The sequence below is a fragment of the Anastrepha obliqua genome, chromosome 3, assembly GCF_027943255.1.
Source record: "Anastrepha obliqua isolate idAnaObli1 chromosome 3, idAnaObli1_1.0, whole genome shotgun sequence".
In the NCBI taxonomy this organism is placed as follows: Eukaryota; Metazoa; Arthropoda; class Insecta; order Diptera; family Tephritidae; genus Anastrepha; species Anastrepha obliqua.
Window position 1 is genome coordinate 5223049 of NC_072894.1, and position 19386 is coordinate 5242434.

Below are 19386 nucleotides of genomic sequence, written 5' to 3' on the forward strand. Positions count from 1 at the left end.
AATACTCGTAAAAGCAAATTGACAAAATGTTTGTTTATTAGCAGAGAGCCGAGAAGATTAAAAATACACAGCGAGAAAAATAGTGAGAATAGACGGAGCGGGAGAGCTTAGAGAGAAAATGCTTTAGTTTGTGTTTTTCAATTCATATAGAAATGCGTGTCAATTTGCGACGCAATCAAAGTAGTTGCACGATGGTGGAATATGGTTTCATGGTTAAATGAGAAAAATAGATTTCAGCTTGATCAGCACTTTCGATTTCTCAACCGTTGAGCATTCAAAATGGTTACTTTCAAAACTGGACAACAAGTGGACAATAGACAGATGAAGGACTGCTTTTATTTTACTCTATTCAATTCTCATACTCTTTAACAATTTTGAGCAATAGTTCAAAATGTGTGATTGACTATGTTATGTGTGTGTGTGTGTGTGTTTACCTGCTGCTGTAGTAGTTGTTGCGCCAGGAATGACTGCTGTCTAGCTGCGGAGTTTTGCAACACAATTACCGATTCAGTCTTTTCGCGTCTAGGCCGTAGGAAATCTAATTTACCCGGAGTCAAATTATTTGTCCAGCTTGTTTTGGTTTGTGGCTGCGCCGTTATTGCGGGCGTGCTCGCTTTGCTAGCACTTGGAGTGCTGATTGGCTTTGGCGTCGTCGTTTGTTGCTGCTCTGATGGCGTTTGCTGCTTAGCAGCATTGGAAGCACTAGTCGCTGTAGTGGCTGTGGAAGTAGTGGTCGCACTACATGTTTTCATTTCCTTTGGCTTATTGTCGGTGGCAGCTATATCGCCCTTGTTGTTGTACATGCTGCTGCGAGGTAGCATGACGCTTGCCCGCTGCGCTTGCACTAATTGTGGCGAGCTTAGATTGCTGCTATTGCTGCTCAGCACGGCAGAGTAGCGCTTCATTTGTGGGAAGAAGTCCGAGTTTTCACGCCTAAAGCTGCGCATGAAATTAGGCAGCTTCGAATCGGACTCCTGGCGTTTGTGCACTTGCTGCTGGGGCTGTGCTTTTTGTGCACCGGCGGAGCTGCTGACACTGACCGCGTTAGTACAACTGCTGCTGATGCGGTTGGAGCCGCTCGACTTTTGTGCACCTGCACTGGTGGTGCTCGCACTGCTACTGCTGCTGCTGCTGTTGCTGCTAGCGTTACCGCCAGCGGTGTGGCTTGGCCGAACCGGAAGTTGCTGTTGTGTTTTTTGTGGCGTTTCTTTGGGTCCTTTTAGAGGCTGGAAGCCTTGTGGCACGGGTGGTGGCTGTTGTTGTTGCTGTAATTGTTGTCGCGTCGTTGGCGAATTATGATGGGAATTGCGACGCGACATCTCGGAAACACTGCTGCGTTGCAGCTTTTGTTCAACCTTCAGTGTGCTCGAATTGGAGATTGCAGCGGCATTACTGTTAGCGTTGCCATTACTGCCGCCTTCGCGGTGCGGAAAGAATTTCTCGATGTCCCATTCGCGCATGAGTACAACTTCATCTCGGGATGGACGATTGGCACAGGTTGTGGAGGCAGACTTTTGGATTTTGTTTTGGTTTTCGAGTTTCTGTGTGAAATTTTAGTTGTGGCACATAAAATCTCATTCTCAACGACTTAAGAAAGACTGATGAAATATAGCGATAGATAGTGGGGAATTCGGAATTCGGAAAACGGAAATCGGGAGTGTGTGACGGTTTGGTTAAGTATTGCAAACTTTTTCATGAATTTTCGCTTCTTTCTGAATTTCCTATTGCGCTTTTTTGCGCTCATTTTAAAAATGAAAATGTTGCTGTTTTCGAGCATTCGACTGTTATTTGCAATGGAATGATGAGATTGTGTTTGCTTGTATGCACGCAAATGATACATACCGAGTATTTACAGATTTACAGAGGTGTGTGCATTTGTTTGTACGAGCATTTATGTATATCGGATATATATATAGGTATATATGCGTGCATAGAATATGCATTTGGATTAAGACAGTGCGCTTTTAACACACAAAATATGCACCAGCGTGTTTTTGGCAGTTCTAACACATATTTTTCAGTTATCAAAAAAAATAATAAAACATTAGATGACGGAAATTTGCTGTAATTTCTGATTTGATTTGTTTCTGATTTTCGAACCGATTTTCGTACGAAGATATATAAATAATAATGCAATAAATTATCAGATAAGATGTAGTAAAGTGTAAAAATGCAAAGTTAAATAGAAAAATAAAAAGATTTTTGTTTTGTTCCAAAGAAAAATTCACGAAAAATATTTGCACAGTTCATAGAATAAATGTATAAGTAATTGTAAATTAGGCAGACACTGCATAGCTTTCCCATTGCGCACGTAAAAGCAGCAACAGGTTACTTGCATTTGAAAATTAACTTATAGTTTAAAGTAAGTATATATGTATATGATTAAGGCGTTAAAATTATAAAACTATTACAACTAATTACAAACTATAATAAGAGAACTTGTTAAACAGAAAATATATATTTACGCATTTGTAAAGAAGGTGTGAAACGTCTACGGTACGTTTAGGATGCGACGCACGCGTTGGGTCAGTTACTTGAAAAAATTTGAATTTATCTTACAATTTTACAGTAAGAACCACAACCACTTGTTTATTGCTTTTTCTGTTTTTCTGTTTTTTTTTTGGTTTTGTTTTTTGTTGTGAAATGCAAAATTAATAAGTACGAATAGTCAATCAATATTGTATTAGGTCTTCGTCAACGTTGTTATTAATAATCAATATAAATAATATTGTAAATATTTACTATCACAGTTTACACACCATCAACCCTAAGCGATTTACCATGAAATATTTAGATAATTTACAATAATAATTACAATAGTCGTAAAACGGTTTTAGTTCAAAATTCAGCTTGGAACTCGCTGCGGCTTAGTCCTTAACTAAACTTTAATTAACCTAACCCAGCTAAGCGATTTTTAATCATACTTTGTTGTTCCTTTACTCAATTTTCATCAAATTTTCAATTCAAAAAATCACCAATTTTCTTCAATTTTTCTTTTAAACTTATTTATAAACTAACCATACGATATGAAAAAAGTAAAATAAAATTTTAGAGGCACTTGTGTTTAGTTTCTCACTTACCCTCTTCATGATTAATGTGCGATCGCCAGCCTGATCATCGTCGTCCGGTGTGGGAGGCAATGGACGATTTGGTGGTCCGCCGCCGCTGCTGCTGCCATGGCTGATGGGAGTGGTCGTTGTGTCCTCGGAAACGGGTCCAAGCCCAGGCCTATATGAAAATTCAGGACTGTACCATAAAAAAATACACAAAAACAAAAGAGCAGGGAGCGAAACGGGGGTAAATAATACGCGATGATTGTCAAAAAAAAAAGGCGCATTAAATTAAAAAAAAAAAAAAAAAAAATGAGTTTAAGAATGACGAAGAAGAAATAGAAGAAAATATAACAAAATGTTTATTAGTTTGCAACGTAACGGTTTGCGTGATATTAAATACATGAATATGTGGATTAAAAACTAAATCTTTACAAATTCAAACAGCAATAGAAATGATATTCAATTTCAGGTCTAATAACTTTTTATCGAGAAAATATAATTTTATATTTGGCTACAAATTAGCTTTGTGAACAGACAAATTTGAATAATTTTAATGATAATAATGATATGTGTGTTCATAAAACTTTAAGCAATGAAATGACGAAACGCTCATTCAACAAATAATGCATATATCGGGTGTTTTTTTTGCGGCATAAGAGCTATCGATATCGATAAGTATGGTTTGACAGCTGAGCATGGCAAACTGTGTTGACATTTATGTACAGTAAAGTTTGGCAAGTCATCATGAATCGTTTAATAACGCCAGATCTATGCTACCAAATTGTGGAAATTTACTTTGGAAATAAAAAAAAACACAATACTCTTTGGGGGGAAAAGAAATGCATTATTTTATCGGTAGATAACTGCCGTGAAGTTTCGATCAAACAATTTAAAATTTATGCTCTTTGTCAAGGTGACATTTCACACTCAAAAAATTATTTTGCGGCGTTTTGTTTGTTCCATACAGTTGTGAGTTACAGGGTGTTAACAATGGATGTCAACAAAGAGAGAATTCGGTACATTTTACAGTTTTTCTTTGATAAAGTCGAAAATGCAAGTCAGGCCGCTGAAATGGTGAATGGTGTTTATGGTGCCAATACTGTAACATCTAATCACGTGCAATTTTCGTGTCGTCGATTCCGTTCAGGCATTTTTGATGATAAAGAAATTGTCGAAAATGTCTATAAAATCACAGAAATAATCGAAGTGGGCCGCCATGTTAGTAGTCGTAGCATCGCCCAGGATGGAAGGAGCACTATTGAGCCAATTTGAATTGAATTTTTGTTTCCAAAAACTTATCCGCTAAAGATCGACGACATTTTGTTCCAACAAAACGGCGCAACTTGCTTAACAATAGATTTATTGTAATATTCAAGCCTCCATTGACGCCATACGGCCAGATTTATTGGAAAAATAGTCACAAATTGGGCTGACCGCATGGCCCATGTAACTCTGAGCCGCGGCGGACATATGACGGAGGTCATATTGAGTGCGCTTTTGCTCCCTCGCGAAACCATAGAAAATGATTTATATACATGTATTCAAAAAATAAATGCCATGACATTATCTTCCTCTTCTAGAAGCAGTTATCTACCAGATTATGATAAAAAAAAAAAATCATTCCAATAATATTTCTGTTTTGTATTATCATTTTAAGTTCTCAAGCTCTTAAAAAATCACCCCATACTTATACATTTTATCCAGCCATCAGAACGTACAATTGTTACCCTCGCATTCAGCTTTTATTTTCTTATTTTCTACTTACAGTGGCTTCGGTGGATCACTAGCTAACAAGGTGCCATCATTGCGTCCACGTTCGTTGGGCTCATCGGGCTCACTATCTGTGTCGCTGCTATCCAGCGGATCTAATGGATTTATTGGCTGCGCATGATGATGATTGTTCGATATCGGTGGTACGGCTGGAGCCGATTTCATCTGCGATGAAGAAGGTGGCACCGATTGGCGATTATTACGTGGTGGCGCCTCCGGTTGGGCCTGCTGCTGCAATTGTGATTGTGGCTGTCCGAAAGTGGTCTGCGGTTGCGACTGCGGCTGCGGCTGTTGAGAGACGCCCAATTCATTAAGTTGTGCTGCTATCATGTCCAAATCCTAGTTTTTGTTTTTTGGTTTTTTTTTTATTTGTATGGTGGATTTGGGTATATGGTGGTGCAGATATTTTGATTTTAAAGAGGTGGTGGTTTGGTGATGTGGTAATAAATTTTTGGAGGATGTTTCGGTACGATTACGATTGTTCACGTGTACGGGTGATGTAGATTTTTTTGGTTTTTGATTTTTAACGGTGATGATACGTCAATTTACCAATTCAATTGATAGATTTCATTTTTGGTGAAAAAATTGTGAAAAATAGTAAAAGTAGAATTAGAGTGGTTATTAGAAATACTTTACTATTCTCAGCATATCTGGGGATGCAGTTACAAGCAAGCAGTTAAAAAAATAATAAAGGCAAAGCTGGATAAAGCTATGGCATTATTCCGATTATTCAAATTTTCTTATTGAGGTATGGCTAGAAATAACGGTATGCATGCCAATTGTAGTAATGAAATGTCATTTGAAACTGTAAGGAGTCCTACGAAATCGTCTTCAATATCGCGGTAAGATAAAAACTTAAATTGATAGATTGGCGCATACAGAGATGATGAAGTTTCTACTGAGTTTCTCCTTTAATTCTTGGTTTGTAAATGGATTTTTTCCTAAGTGCAGGTCAACGTATTTTGGCAGCAGGTTTTACGAAAATATTTTGAAGGTAATATAGAAATACATTTTCATTATGTTCTGAGCGCTGACTCTTAGAACAAACATTTTTGACCACTTTGTTGTCCCTACATAACGCGGCACAGCTCTCGATAGGTCTTAACCCTCCGGGGACGCCCGGGTCTGGCTAGACTGGCTTTTTCGACTTTGGACGTGAATTTAACATATTTCTATTTTAGCTAACGGCTTGAGCTTCCAGGTAGCTTACTAAAATTTAATTTTCTATCGAAGGTTTTAAAAAAGATGTCCAACGGAGGGTTAAAATCAGACGTATCAGGTGTATTTTTTTATTATTAAAATAGATTGTGAGACACTGCGTATTTCATACAGTCCGGCGCATTTGATTAGACGAAATAATTTTTATGGAATAGAATGGTTATTAAAGCAACCGTTAGTTCACTTGAATAGTGGAACTCAGTTGGCCTACATTATTTGAGCTTTAAAGCTATGAGAAGGGATCGTTTTTCAGTATTCATGGCGTTTGGTCAATCGATATCTTGACCTCAGAGGGGATTACAAATCGCCAAATTACTAAAAAGATTGGTCGATGCCCAAATGTTGTGGATCTTTACATGAAACAAGGTGCTTCCTATGGTAAGAACTACAAAGGCAGATTTGCGTTGGCTTTAACACCGAAGGAGACCAGCAAAATCCTAAGGAATGCATAAAAAATAAAAATAAAAATAATAATATAAATAAATTTCGCAAGGACCACCGTCTCGATTTTGTAAGGGACCTAGTCTAAGCCTAAGTAGTTCTGTTATAAATAACGCTCCCGGTGAATGGAAAAAGGTAGTATTTAGTGACGAAAAGAAGTTCAATCTGGAAGGGCGGGATGAATTACAATTATAATCCATGATTTAAGAAAGCCGTCAAGTACCTTGACTCGACATCACATCCACCGTGAAGATGGTGTTATGGTATAGGGAGTAATATCGTGTTATGGCGCGTTCGAAACAGCCAAAGCGCTCTGTTGGAATCATATTTTCCCGAGATGCGTGAAACATTTAGACCCATTAATTGGATCTTTCAACAGGATAATGCACCTGTACACCCTTCAAGAGGGGTCAAAACTTGGATTGCGTTCCAAAACATTGAAAAAACTCGCATGAGCACCCTACTTACGGTTACTTCTGAAGTAATGTGGGTATTCTTGGCAAGATCAGTAACTTTGCTAAGCGAAAATGGCCATGAAAATTGTTCCAAACGGTGATAGAAAATACCTCAATCATTTTTGCGTTTAGTGTATTTTTCAAAATTACATCTTTCACAACACAATTTCACTTTTTGGGCTATGCCTAAATTGGCCGGGCAGAGAACTTATAGCCTTTCTAGTCTGCTTCAATATACTACGTCAATATTATAAATTCTTGTTTCTCCTGGGCAAGAGTCCCCACAAGCAAGTTACATTAGGTTATAGTGGTAGTCGGTCTGTAAGACTAACTCATTTAGACCTTATAGGTCCACGGTGATGCCACTGTGCGACACGGGAACCGCATTTATTTTTCTTCGTGAAACCATTTTGTGGCTCTTATGAGGCGCACACAGTTCCGTAAGAGAATTGAAAAAATATTTACCTAGAAAACCTGCTCTGATTTTAGCTAAGGCTGGACAATTGCAAAGGAAGTCAATTGCAACTGCTTCTTTCTCTTCCCCATCTCATTTTTTCCCATAAGCAATCAAGGAAAATATTTCCGTAATTGTCTGCGAAGTGTTTCTTTTCTTAGTGAGAAATTTTATCCATCCACCACCCCCTAATTCAGAAACCTTTTGAACTTCCCTCGGAAATATAAATTGACCCGACTTTTATAGTTGAAATTTGCTCGACCTAAGTTTTGGGTTTTCTGTGCTCTCACAAACTATACTAAAATCATTAAATGGCATTTACGTTTCAGCATCAAAAGCATATATGGTTACCTATACAGCAGTTCTGCATATTAATTTAAGTACGTCTACTAAAAGCCATAAGCAGCGCTACAAAAAAAAAGCGGTTGCATTTAAAAAAAATTTTATTGTTGGTGAAACTGGTAGCTTTTTAGAAAGTAAGCAAGTTTTTGATAGCATAGAGAATCTGTTGGTCTATTAACCACCGACTACGAAGGAATTGGAGCGCTTGAATGCAACCATCCATCCTACATAAATCGTACAGAAATGCATTTAATCAGACGGAGGTAACCACTCTAATAATCTACTAATACCAAGCAATTCCAAATTAATAGTGTTAAGCCCTTTCATGCAGCGTTAACGGAATTACAGATAAAGAGGTTATTGCGATAAAACTAAGACACTTTGTGGCACCTCCAACGGTAATATTTTATAGGGATGAACATATAAATACGATATCACTTACAGTTAAATGATCAATATTACAAAAAAAAATAACTTTAACGGTATATAAAGGCATATAAAAAGTGAGTGTGCTTATGTGTGTGTGCGTATTTAATTTGGTGAAATTTGTGTATGAAATAAACGAAAATGGGGAAACATACCTCAGGTCTCCTTGGTGGCAACTGTTTGGTGTTTCATGATGGATGACGGTAATGAAATGCGTGTTCGTTGTGTTCATAGTTTTCATGTGAAGTGTATGGTATGAGTTTCCAATGTTGCAGAGATAATAAGTTTGGGCGTCGTTGAATGTAGAGGACGGGCAACAAACATTTAATGTGGTACCAAAACAATTATTTGTTATTGGTTTTATGTTCCGTATCCAAAGCAAAAAACAAACATGTATGACGGGGACAACGGAAAACATGAAAATAAAAATTCGTACGTGAATTCAAAAACAGTATAATTTAGTACATTCTTTGGAAATCACTATTTACAGTACATTTAATTTTTTTTGTTATTTTTTTTTTTTTTTTGGTTTTTGGTACGAACATCAAAGACACACTTTTCGATATAAGCTTTTGGGTATCTATGTAAACATAACAGCAACAACTATTTTACTGGCATATACATATTCATATACATATTCATATACATATACAAAGTGGCATGCACTACACACATACGTACCGATGGTTTGAAATTGTTTTGAGAATTGCGCTGCTGTTGCTGTGGCGTTTGAGCAGTGGGTTCTGAGCTTTTCGGAGTCGGTGGCAACGGGCGATTGGCATGTGGTGGATTTGCAAGTGGTGGATCGGGTACCACAATAACGCGTTGAGGCAAGGCCGGACGTGATGGCGGTCCTGGTTCTTCGATTTGTTGCCTTTGTTCGCGCTTTAAATAGTTCAAAATACATAGTGCAATTTAATTATATTTCAAGTTCTCACTTTTTGATACATACCGATTGCGGTTTCTGGTTACGATTAGCTTGCGGCTGTTGGGCTTGTGCCTGCACCTGTGCTTGGGCTTGTGCAGCTGCAGCAGCCGCTGCAATCTGTTGTTGCTGCTGTTGCTCGGCAGCAATACGTCCTTCCTGAATCTGTTGAAAGTTGCGACGCAAGGTATCCCCGCCCGGTGCCTGTATGATGGAGCTTGGCTCGCCAGCAATCTGCGGTTCATCGTCATCATTATCTGAACCGGAATAGTGAAAGTCATCACGATCCTTCTCCTGCTTCCGCTTCTTGCAACGATCGATGTGATCCTTCAGCTGTATCCGCACCTGACGATCTGTGGGCTGATCCTTAATGAATGCGTGCTTTAATAATTGCTCTGTGTAAGGCCGCTGGTGGTAGTCTTTCACTGGATAGCGCGAAATTTCGGTAGAATAGAATTTGAAATTTAGTTCATACTGTGGCCAGTTTAATAAATACTAAGAGTTTACCAAGAACTGTGTCAATGAATCCGTGGAATTTCTTTGACCACTTTTTCGATTTTAGACGTGGCGGAGAATTGCGTGGAATCAAAAATAATGCACGCATCGGATGCAGATCACACAGCGGTGGCTGAGATTCAGCCATTTCCAGTGCTGTTATGCCCAACGACCACAAGTCCGAGCGGTTATCGTATGTGGCTTCCGGATTTTCATCGCAGGCAATCACTTCCGGTGCCATCCAATATGGAGTGCCTGCAACATAAAAAGCAAATCGATTACAATTTCTTAGTGAAGCTAACAATTCGGATGCAAATGTATGTATGTATGAAGTTGCAGTGCGTACCTATGAATGTGTTTCGCCGACCTATCGTGCGATCCAGTTGTGCGGACACACCAAAGTCAACTAATTTCACTTCGGCATTATCTGTGAGCAACACATTTTGCCCCTTGATATCACGATGTATAACTTTGTTTGAGTGCAAGTAGCTGAGACCACGCAATATTTCGCGACAAATGTACGCAATCCATTCCTCCTTAAGGCTCTGACCCTTTGTCGACTTGACGAGGTCGGTCACAGACCCGGCACCACAATACTCCATTACCAGCCATAATTGATCGTCTTTACCAGGGGGAGATTTCTTTATAAAAGCTCCATAATAAGTTGCAATATTACGATGATTTGAGTATTTCTTAAGCACATTGATTTCTAATTTAATTTCCTCCTCCTCGTCCTCGGTGACATCCATCACCTTTATGGCAGCCAATTGACCAGTCTTCGTATGGCGACCCTAAAACGAGCCACACCGTTAAATCTATGTAAAATCTATTCAGTTCAGTTAAAAATTAGGTCTTAAATGTATTTAGGTAAATGCTAAACTTATATTAAATAAAAGTATATTTGTTCAGGTTTGTCCTCAAATGCTTGCTGTGCGTTTTGATTTGCTCTGGAAGCGCAGTCGATATGAGAACACTCAACCTCGTACAAAACTGCCAAAATTATGCTAAGGAATTGGAATACAGAAACTGCAAACTGTATTTTTTATTTATCTTTTTACTGTCTGGGGAAGACTGCAAAGTATTGGTTGGAGCGTTAGAAATGGCATACTCAGAAGTTAAAAATCAACACTTTTGACACCTGCCTTTCTTTGCCGGTGGCCGAACCAGTCGTGAATTGGCGGAAAAACTGCGATCATAAAACAATTCTTAATCACCTTCATTCAATGGGATTTACCATAAAATTGGGAGCCTGGGTGCCTCATGAGCTCAACGCAAAAAAAACAAACAAGTCGCCTTCAAGTTGCTTCTCAGCATCTCGCCCGCCATCGAGCAACACGCGGTCACAAACAGCACTTTTTGTATCGAATCGTCACAGGAGATGAGAAATGGTGCCTATACATCAATATGAAGCAAAGAAAGGAGTGGGTAGCTCCAAGAGATAACCCAAAGCCAAGAGTCAAGCCGGATTTTAATCCAAAGAAGATCGTGATATGTATTTTGCGGGACTGAGAGGGCATAGTGCACTGGGGAATGCTTGAAAAGAATGTCACGGTCAACAAAGAGATCTTCATTGTCCAGCTACACCGCGTGAATGAGGCTATTCGACTGAAAAGACCTGATGGACATGATAAAAATATACGCCGTCACGTCAACGCCACACTCCGTATTGCACAAGTCGTCAAAGCCGAACTCCAAGAGCTCAAATGGGAGGTCTTTTAGCATTCACGTATTCTCCGGACCTTGCACCGACCGATTACCAACTTTTCCGCTCCCTGCCAAACCATATGAAGGCCGTTACCTTCGATAACAAGGATGTCCTTAAGACCTGGCTCAACAACTTCTTTGACACCAGACCAAGCGTTTTTTGGAGGAACGGCATCAATAAACTGGCCGAGAGGTGGGAAGAGGTTGTAAACAACGGCGAATATATAATTGATTAGCTTATTTATATAATTATTGATTTTTGTTTAAATAAAAGTCTTCGGTAAAAACGCTACGAACTTATTCGCCAAGCTGTTTGGGTGTTTGGCCGAGCTCCTCCTCCTCCTATTTGTGGTGTGCGTCTTGATGTTGTTCTACAAATGGGGGGACCTACAGTTTCAAGCCGACTCCGAACGGCAGATATTTTTATGAGGAGCTTTTTCATGGCAGAAATACACTCGGAGGTTTACCATTGCCTGCCGAGGGGCAACCACTATTAGAAAAAACTTTTTCTTAATTTTGGTGTTTCGCCGAGATTCGAACCTACGTTCTCTCTGTGAATTACGAATGCCAGTCACGCACCGACCCATTCGGCTACGGCGGTGTTGGTTTATGCCAGTAAATTTGTACTTCGGTAAATATTTTATAAAAAGCGTAGCAAAGGGAATTGAATTTGAGTTTGAGATATTTTTCAAACATACTTTTGCTAACTATTTTTATGTAAGTTATAATATAAAAAATTAAAGGCAATCTGCTTTAACTTATTCTGTTCGCTGTTTAAAATTTTTTTGGTTTTTTGTTTTGTACCCTCGTTTTATGCTATAATAGTATATTTAAAAAAAGCGCTATTTTATGTATTTATTTATACAGGGGTTTCCAATAACAGGTGTTATTTAAATTGATAAAAGGCTATCGAGAGATGATTAACGGTTTTTTATGGCCGGAATTGGATGGTATTGATCTGGACAACCTTTATTTTCAACAAGACGGCGCTACATGCCACACAAGCAACGAAACCATTGAACTTTTACGGGAAAAGTTTCCGGACCGTTTTATCTCTCGAAGAGGTGAACACAATTGGCCACCGATATCTTGTGATTTAACACCTTGTGACTTTTTTCTATGGGCCCACGTGAAAGAGAAGTTCTACGCCAACAGCCCAGGGTCGATTCAAGACCTCAAAGATGGAATTCGTAAGGCTTTCGAGGACATAGGGCAGCCACTTTGCAATTCGGTTATGGAAAATTTCATGAAAAAGATATTGTCCTCTAAGCGTGGTCGTGGTGGTCATTTGCCTGATGTTATTTTCCACTATAATGAAATAAACATTCGATCATTTATATTAAAAAATAGCAGTTTTCTTTGAATATCAAAATAACACCGCTTATTGGAAAACCCTTTACTTATGCTTTTCTGTTCATCAGTTTATTAGTTTTGTATGTCAATTTTGAAAAAAATCATTTATATATGAATTTTTGAATGTTTTGCTTATTTATGTATTTTATACTAGTTTTGCTTATTTTTATTACATACAGGTCTATACGGGCGATATAAGCCTACTGGACAACCACGCACTAAATACTAATCTCAATGGTGGTGTGGAAATTGAAAATTCCCAATTTTTGTTTAAAAAATACCCATTCAATGTTTCTTCCGTCGTGGCATTACTCACGAATTTTCTAAAAAATGCACATCTTACAGCGCTCTCACTAGAACAAGAGTTTTGCACCTAGCCATCTGTGGCGTAGATTGCGTCAGACGGAAGGGCGTCAGCACCACGTTCCCATGGCAATCAGTTTTACATTACGGGAACGATATTACAACAAAAACTAATCTGTTCCAAACTTTGCAATGCAGAACCAAATCTAAATCATAATTTTGATGCGATTTCTTTAATCTTAATATAAATTAGAAGGTCAATCATGCATGCATGCATACGCGTATGTATGTAAACACGTAGTGCGTGTGTGCGTATGTATATGTGTAAGTGGCGGTTGGTTATTTGGAAATGAATTGATATGTTTTTATCAGTCAGCCATTCACTTAAGAGCAATCTCCTTTTATTTAACGACACTGTTGTTGTCGACTGTTTTCATCATCTGCCAGTCAGAGTCATTGAATCTCGTCTCAGTGTCTCGTTTCAAAGACTATTCACGCTAAATCTGTAAGCGCGTGTTTGCGTGCAAGCATCTATGCACACATAGCCGCATACATGCATTTTCTGTACATGTGCATGTGTGTGTGTATGTATGTGCGTATGCCTGAGTGTATGCCAGTGTGACTGCTGCTTTGTATTATCTTGAACTTTTACAAGGAGTGCAAGTAGGCTGGGGTGCCAACACCCTGCCAGTTTTTTTATAGCACAAAACAGGCCATACACTGACAAAGGTGCATACACACATAAATAGGTAGGTACATATGTATTAGAGTTAGTAATAGTACAAGTCGGTGCAATCGCATTGAGGAGATTCTTTCAGTTCCGTCATGGAGACGCAAGCAAAAAGTCGACAAGCTTCGAATAAATGACTGAGTGATTAAATAAACAAAGCAAAGTTGAGAAAGAGCAAGAAGCAAACAAAACAACAACAACAACAACAACAACCAAAAACAATGTGTAACAGAAAGAAGGCAAAAAATGTGCATAAGCGCTAAATAATCGAACTGCTATGTGCCCATATGCAGCTGATGCTGACGCCGACGTAGACGCTGCAGCGGCAGAGGTGAACGGGTGTGGCTGGGCATGCTCGCTGGTGGCAATAAATACCCCGACGTTTGCTTCGAATGATTTTTGAATTATATAGTGTGGATTCGTGTGCGTGCGTGTGTGTGTGTGTTTGTGCGCAATCACACACATGAAAAAAAAAAACACATTCATACTCCTTACATATCTACATACAAAGTGGCTGATATGCTCTTTAAGCGCGCGCGTATTTGTGTGTTTGTATGTCAACCTTGATATGCGGTTACCAGAAATAATATTTACGTTTCAGACAGAATTATTACGCTGCCACCGCTCAGTTTGGAGCTTTTAAAGTCACTGCACTCGCATGCCTCCAACTACGGGCAACGCATGGCCGTTTAAGTTTAAGTGCGTCTTCCAGCTATTCCTGCATTGAATTGTATCTTTGCAATCGGCTGTGATTATGTATTGTTTCGATATCCGGTTTGATTATTAAACGAAAATTGTCAGCAATCGCACCGCCACTATTGTCTTTGCACGCTTCAATGTGCACTTACAGCGCGAACTCGACGCTAACTGCGGAGATTAGCGTCAAAATCAGCAATGCCGTTGGGGTATTACCGGCAGCAACTAGCCGATGAAAAACAATACCTCTTAATATATTATAAATATTTATACCGTTGGCACTACGATCAAGTGGATGGAAATTGTATAAACATAATCACATTTAAAAGTCATTCAGAGTGAATTCCATTACCATAAAGTAAGGCTAAAATCGCTAGAGAGTGGATAGTAGTACATCTCCCCTAAACGTAGGCAAGGAACGTCGAGACAACGAACTTTCTTAAAGCCAGAGTCAGGTAGGCTGGCTGATCATTTTCCTCCTCTGCAATGCATCTACAACAACTAATCTCATGGCCAATTAAACAGTAACTTCTAATGCAGGTCGCATTTCACTTTATGGGCCGTATCAGCCAGCCTCCATTCCATGTGTAATATCACCCTATGAACCAGTTTCTATGCGGATATGTGAAGCACGTGGTCTACGTCGATAAACCAAGGGTGTTAGAGAACCTGAGCGCCGTATTATTATCGAATATGTGGCCGCGAAATAGATTTTCATATAAAGATTATTTCTAGCCAGCCGCGATGCTAATCACAGAGCATGCCAGGATTTTAAGCCAAATATTTCCCATGTGTTCGATCCTATCAAGCTGAGCATTCTTGTCGGCTTAAGAAGCACTTTCGATAGCAATAAATAGCAGGCCCGTAGCCGAATGGGTTGGTGCGTGACTACCATTTCGAAGTGCAGAGGCTCCAATATCCTTGCATGAAACACCAAAATAACAAAAAACGTGCTTTTCTAATAGCAGTCACTCCTCGACAGGCAATGACGGATCCCCGAGTGTATTCCTGAGATGAGAATCTCCTTATAAAAACCCATTTGCCATTTGGAGGCCGCATAAAACTGTAAGTGCCTCCATTTGTGGAAAAACATTAAGACTCATAGCAAAGAACCCATAAAAGTGCAAAGGAATTGATTGCTTCTTAAATTCTTTAAAAGTAATTTCAATGTATAATAATTTTTTTAATGTTAAGGGTTTTCCAATAAGAGGTGTTATTTTGATATTCAAAGAAAAATGCTATTTTTTGATATAAATGATCGGATGTTTATTTCATTATAAAGAGGAAGGTATGCCGTTAATAGTGGAAAATAACATCAGGCAAATGACCACCACGATCACGCTTATAGGACAATACCCTTTTCATGAAATTTTGCTTAACCGAATTGCAAAGTGGCTGCCCTATGTCCTCGATAGCTTCACGAATTCCATCTTTGAGGTCTTGAATCGACCCTGGGCTGTTGGCGTAGACCTTCTCTTTCACGTGGCTCCAAAGAAAAAAGTCACAAGGTGTTAAATCACAAAATCTCGGTGGCCGATTGTGATAACCTCTTCGAGAGATAACACGGTCCGGAAACTTTTCCCGTAAAAGTTCAATGGTTTCGTTTCTTGTGTGGCATGTAGCGCCGTCTTGTTGTCCAGATCAAGACCATCCAATTCTGGCTATAAAAAATCCTTAATCATCTCTCGATAGCGCAATCCATTCACCTGTAACACGTGTTATTGGAAAATCCTATACTTTGTAAGTAATTGAGAATGAAATCATTTTTTTTTAACTCCATAGAATGGAATTAAAAAAATATATTTTTTGTTTCCAATTCCATTTACGATCCTTCAAAGTAATTTAGAATGTAATCGAAAAAATGCATAAAAAAATGTGTTAAGTGAAATCACTTTCCTCAAATTCTTAGTTATAAACACGAATAGAACTGTCACGCTAGAATTTATATAAATATTTATTTTATTGCGACTACGAGTAAATAGGCCATTGCCGACTGCGCAGTCGTCTGCACCAGATCAGAATATGATCCGCTGACTCTTGTTACTTCTGCGACCAACTCCTGCAGACTCCAATGTACTTTCTTAGCTAGGACGGTATAGCGCGGAGAAGGTTGGGGTATTCGGTCATTTGTAGCCAGTCCAACCCAGTTCTATCTTAAGTTTAATAAGGGAACGGCGTCTGGATACCTCATCCTGTGATGAGTAGAGGGCACAAAAGACCATGGGGTCCAAGTTCAAACCTCCAATAAATCTAAATCTAATCTAATATCATCTAAAACAAATTTTCGTGAAACTTTTGCCAGAACTGTTTGAAAGTTTAGTTATTTGTGTAATACGTAGGTTGCATTTTAACGGGATCGCCTTTGCAACACTACGCGTGATGAGCTGTAATTCAGTATTTTTATCGGAAACTTTGGTTTTTTTGAGCATAAACTTATATATACACATTTTTTTACTCTTTTTTCAGTGAATTGAAAAATTAATTTCGCCCAAAAAACGGAATTTACGTGTGATGATTTATTACGACTTATTTGCGACTTTTGGTGGTGAAGCACCACATTTAGTCACTGTTTACAATGAGTCCCAACGTGGTCGTCGATCCTTGCAGGATGAATTTCGAGAAGGTGACAGAAACAATCTATGCTCTACGTGAATTAATAACGCGATATCCTCGTGTGGCATATCGCGAGGTAGAGTCATCCGTGGGCATTAGTCGGACCAGTATAGATTCAATATTGCTTAAACAATTGGTAGTCAAGAAAAGAAGAAATTCAATTAGAAGAAGAATCTTGGATCCATGCATATGAGCTTTTAGGTGGTGAGCTTAAACAAAAGTGCACTTCACGACAAATGTTTTTCTGAAACTTAAAACAGTAAATTCGCAGTGTCTCATAACCATTCTATTGTCGAGGGCAACGTTTTTCAACGCCTGAAGAAACCTGTTGAAGGCTTTAAACAGCTCGTTTCGGAGTTATCCAATTCCGATTGGCAAAAGTGTTTTGAAAATTGGTTCAAGCGAGTGCCAAGTGTATTGACTGCCAAGGAGAATATTTCGAAAAACAATAAAGCTCTAAGTCCATTATTATTTTACTGTGTTTTCATTATTGGGCGCAAACTACAAAAGGCCACCCTCGTAATTGTCTTCATTTTTTATTAAAATAACAACCAGTGAGGAAGTGTTTGGAACAAATGCTCCTGGATATGTGGTTAACTTAATGGCACATAATGTAAAGTCTGAAAAATAACGATCATTTCAAAAAGGAGAGCTCGCATTCGTGAAAGAACTTTCAGCTTTTCAATTGCTTTTACAATTCCTTTGAGGAATTGAAAGAAAACAACTACTTTTGCAATTCCTTTACAAAGTATCTACTTGGAAAAAATTACATTAAATATAATTAGATTAGTAATTAATTTTTACTTAATTATATTAATTACTTACTTAAAATTAATAAGTAATTCCTTGTGATGGAAATGACAAAAGTAGCTTTTGAAGTTAATTTCATAATAATTTTGAAACTGTAGTGTGCCCGATGGCCCCTGCTTTTGAAGTTGCTTCTAAAGAATTGAGAAAGTAATCAATCCTTTTGCTGTGAACTGAACGAATTGATTACCAACTACAACTACTGAGGAACTAATTGACATTGCATTCACCCAGCTCTGTTTGTGTCACCCTTTCAGAATTTTATATAACTTCTATAACTCAATAGCGGCAGGCTAATCACCTACCCTGCTAGAAAGTAAAATAGATTAATGAAACCAACGCAAGACTCAGTTGTCGAGGCCCTATGCTCCCGAGTGGAATGAACAAGAAAAATAAAACAAAATAAAAATAAAAACTCAATTGCTTTATCAAACTTGAAAGAGACCTCCCAGAGTTGTTTGGCAAAAAACTTGACATTTTAACCCTGCATGCCCACCGTGATTTTTTGTACGTTGTTACCAATGTTAGTCGATTCGACTAACATACTCAAAATATCGATGCTGCAGAACTACCTATGCTCATGATTTTTAAAAGTTACTGAAAAATTAAATTATTATTCCTTTCTTTATTCAAAAGTAAAACAACATTTTCAATTGTTTCTGTTTTTCATTTATTTTTATTATTATCACATTTTGTTACTCTTCAGTCTTAGATATCTTACTTAGGGTTACAAAAAAAAAAAATTAAAAATTAAAATACCTTTAAATTAAAAAACATTTTACTGCCGATATAAAGTTAAAGAATTATTTTATATTATTTAAGCATAAAAAGAGTTCAAAATAAAAGTTTTGTACATTAGGCACAAGTCTCAACTTTTAGCTTGAAAGCTTAACATTTATTTATTGCTCAACACATGATGTTGAGAAAAAATTAAAAATAAATTAAAAAGAACATAAAAAGTAACAAGGCTTCCTGCCGCTATAAAGTTTAAGTAATTTCATTAAATATAAAGTTGATAAAAAATGTTAATTGTACATTAAAGTTTTGCACAATAGGCACAAACCTCGACCTTGTGCTCACCACATACATACATGTTTCATGCATTTTGAGCATACACTCTTCGTCATTCGGTGTTTTTGTAAGGACAGATAGAACAAATTTTTCATTTGTTTTTCTTTTTTGAGGGTACATTCTTAACACTTGCCTTCTCAACTGGCAGGGATAAAATATCTCGGATATTCTGCTGTAATTCCAAGTGCAGATTAGGATTCTTTAGGCGTTCTGCCATGTGCGGTTTAACTAGATCTGAATGAAGTTTTTTCATGAATTCCCGGCGTGAAAGAGGTTTCGTTTTCGCGCTTAATGCGTTATGAACATACCTATATCACATAACTATTAACAAACGCGATATTAAGTATGCCATAGAACATGCACATTCGCCATCTCTTCGTTTTCCTTGAGCACGACATAATACTACACATTTGATCAAGAGAGGTCAATGATTGTCTTTCAAACAGCGCTCAATATTAAGATACCAATCAGTACCTCAAGTTCTGTTTTGTTCACCGGCTTTTCAGTTGGAAAATCTCCATTCCTTTTTT

At 38.2% G+C, this 19386-nt stretch overlaps 1 protein-coding gene across 7 annotated transcripts in view; it reads right to left on the reverse strand.

Annotated features, from left to right (window-relative positions):
• The window catches only part of LOC129242395 (serine/threonine-protein kinase mig-15), a 116651-nt gene that overhangs the window by 26912 nt on the left and 70353 nt on the right, over positions 1–19386 (reverse strand). For 3 of the 7 annotated variants that reach the window (XM_054879012.1, XM_054879011.1, XM_054879016.1), the window contains 8 exons: positions 9926–10370; positions 9592–9834; positions 9112–9509; positions 8841–9044; positions 8315–8335; positions 4819–5162; positions 3081–3228; positions 435–1541 (listed from right to left, as the gene is read on the reverse strand). In XM_054879012.1, coding sequence (XP_054734987.1) covers positions 435–1541; positions 3081–3228; positions 4819–5162; positions 8315–8335; positions 8841–9044; positions 9112–9509; positions 9592–9834; positions 9926–10370 — 2910 coding nt within the window. The remainder of the gene's footprint in view (positions 1–434; positions 1542–3080; positions 3229–4818; positions 5163–8314; positions 8336–8840; positions 9045–9111; positions 9510–9591; positions 9835–9925; positions 10371–19386) is intronic. The other 4 variants (XM_054879014.1, XM_054879015.1, XM_054879013.1 and 1 more) reach the window with 4 other exon arrangements.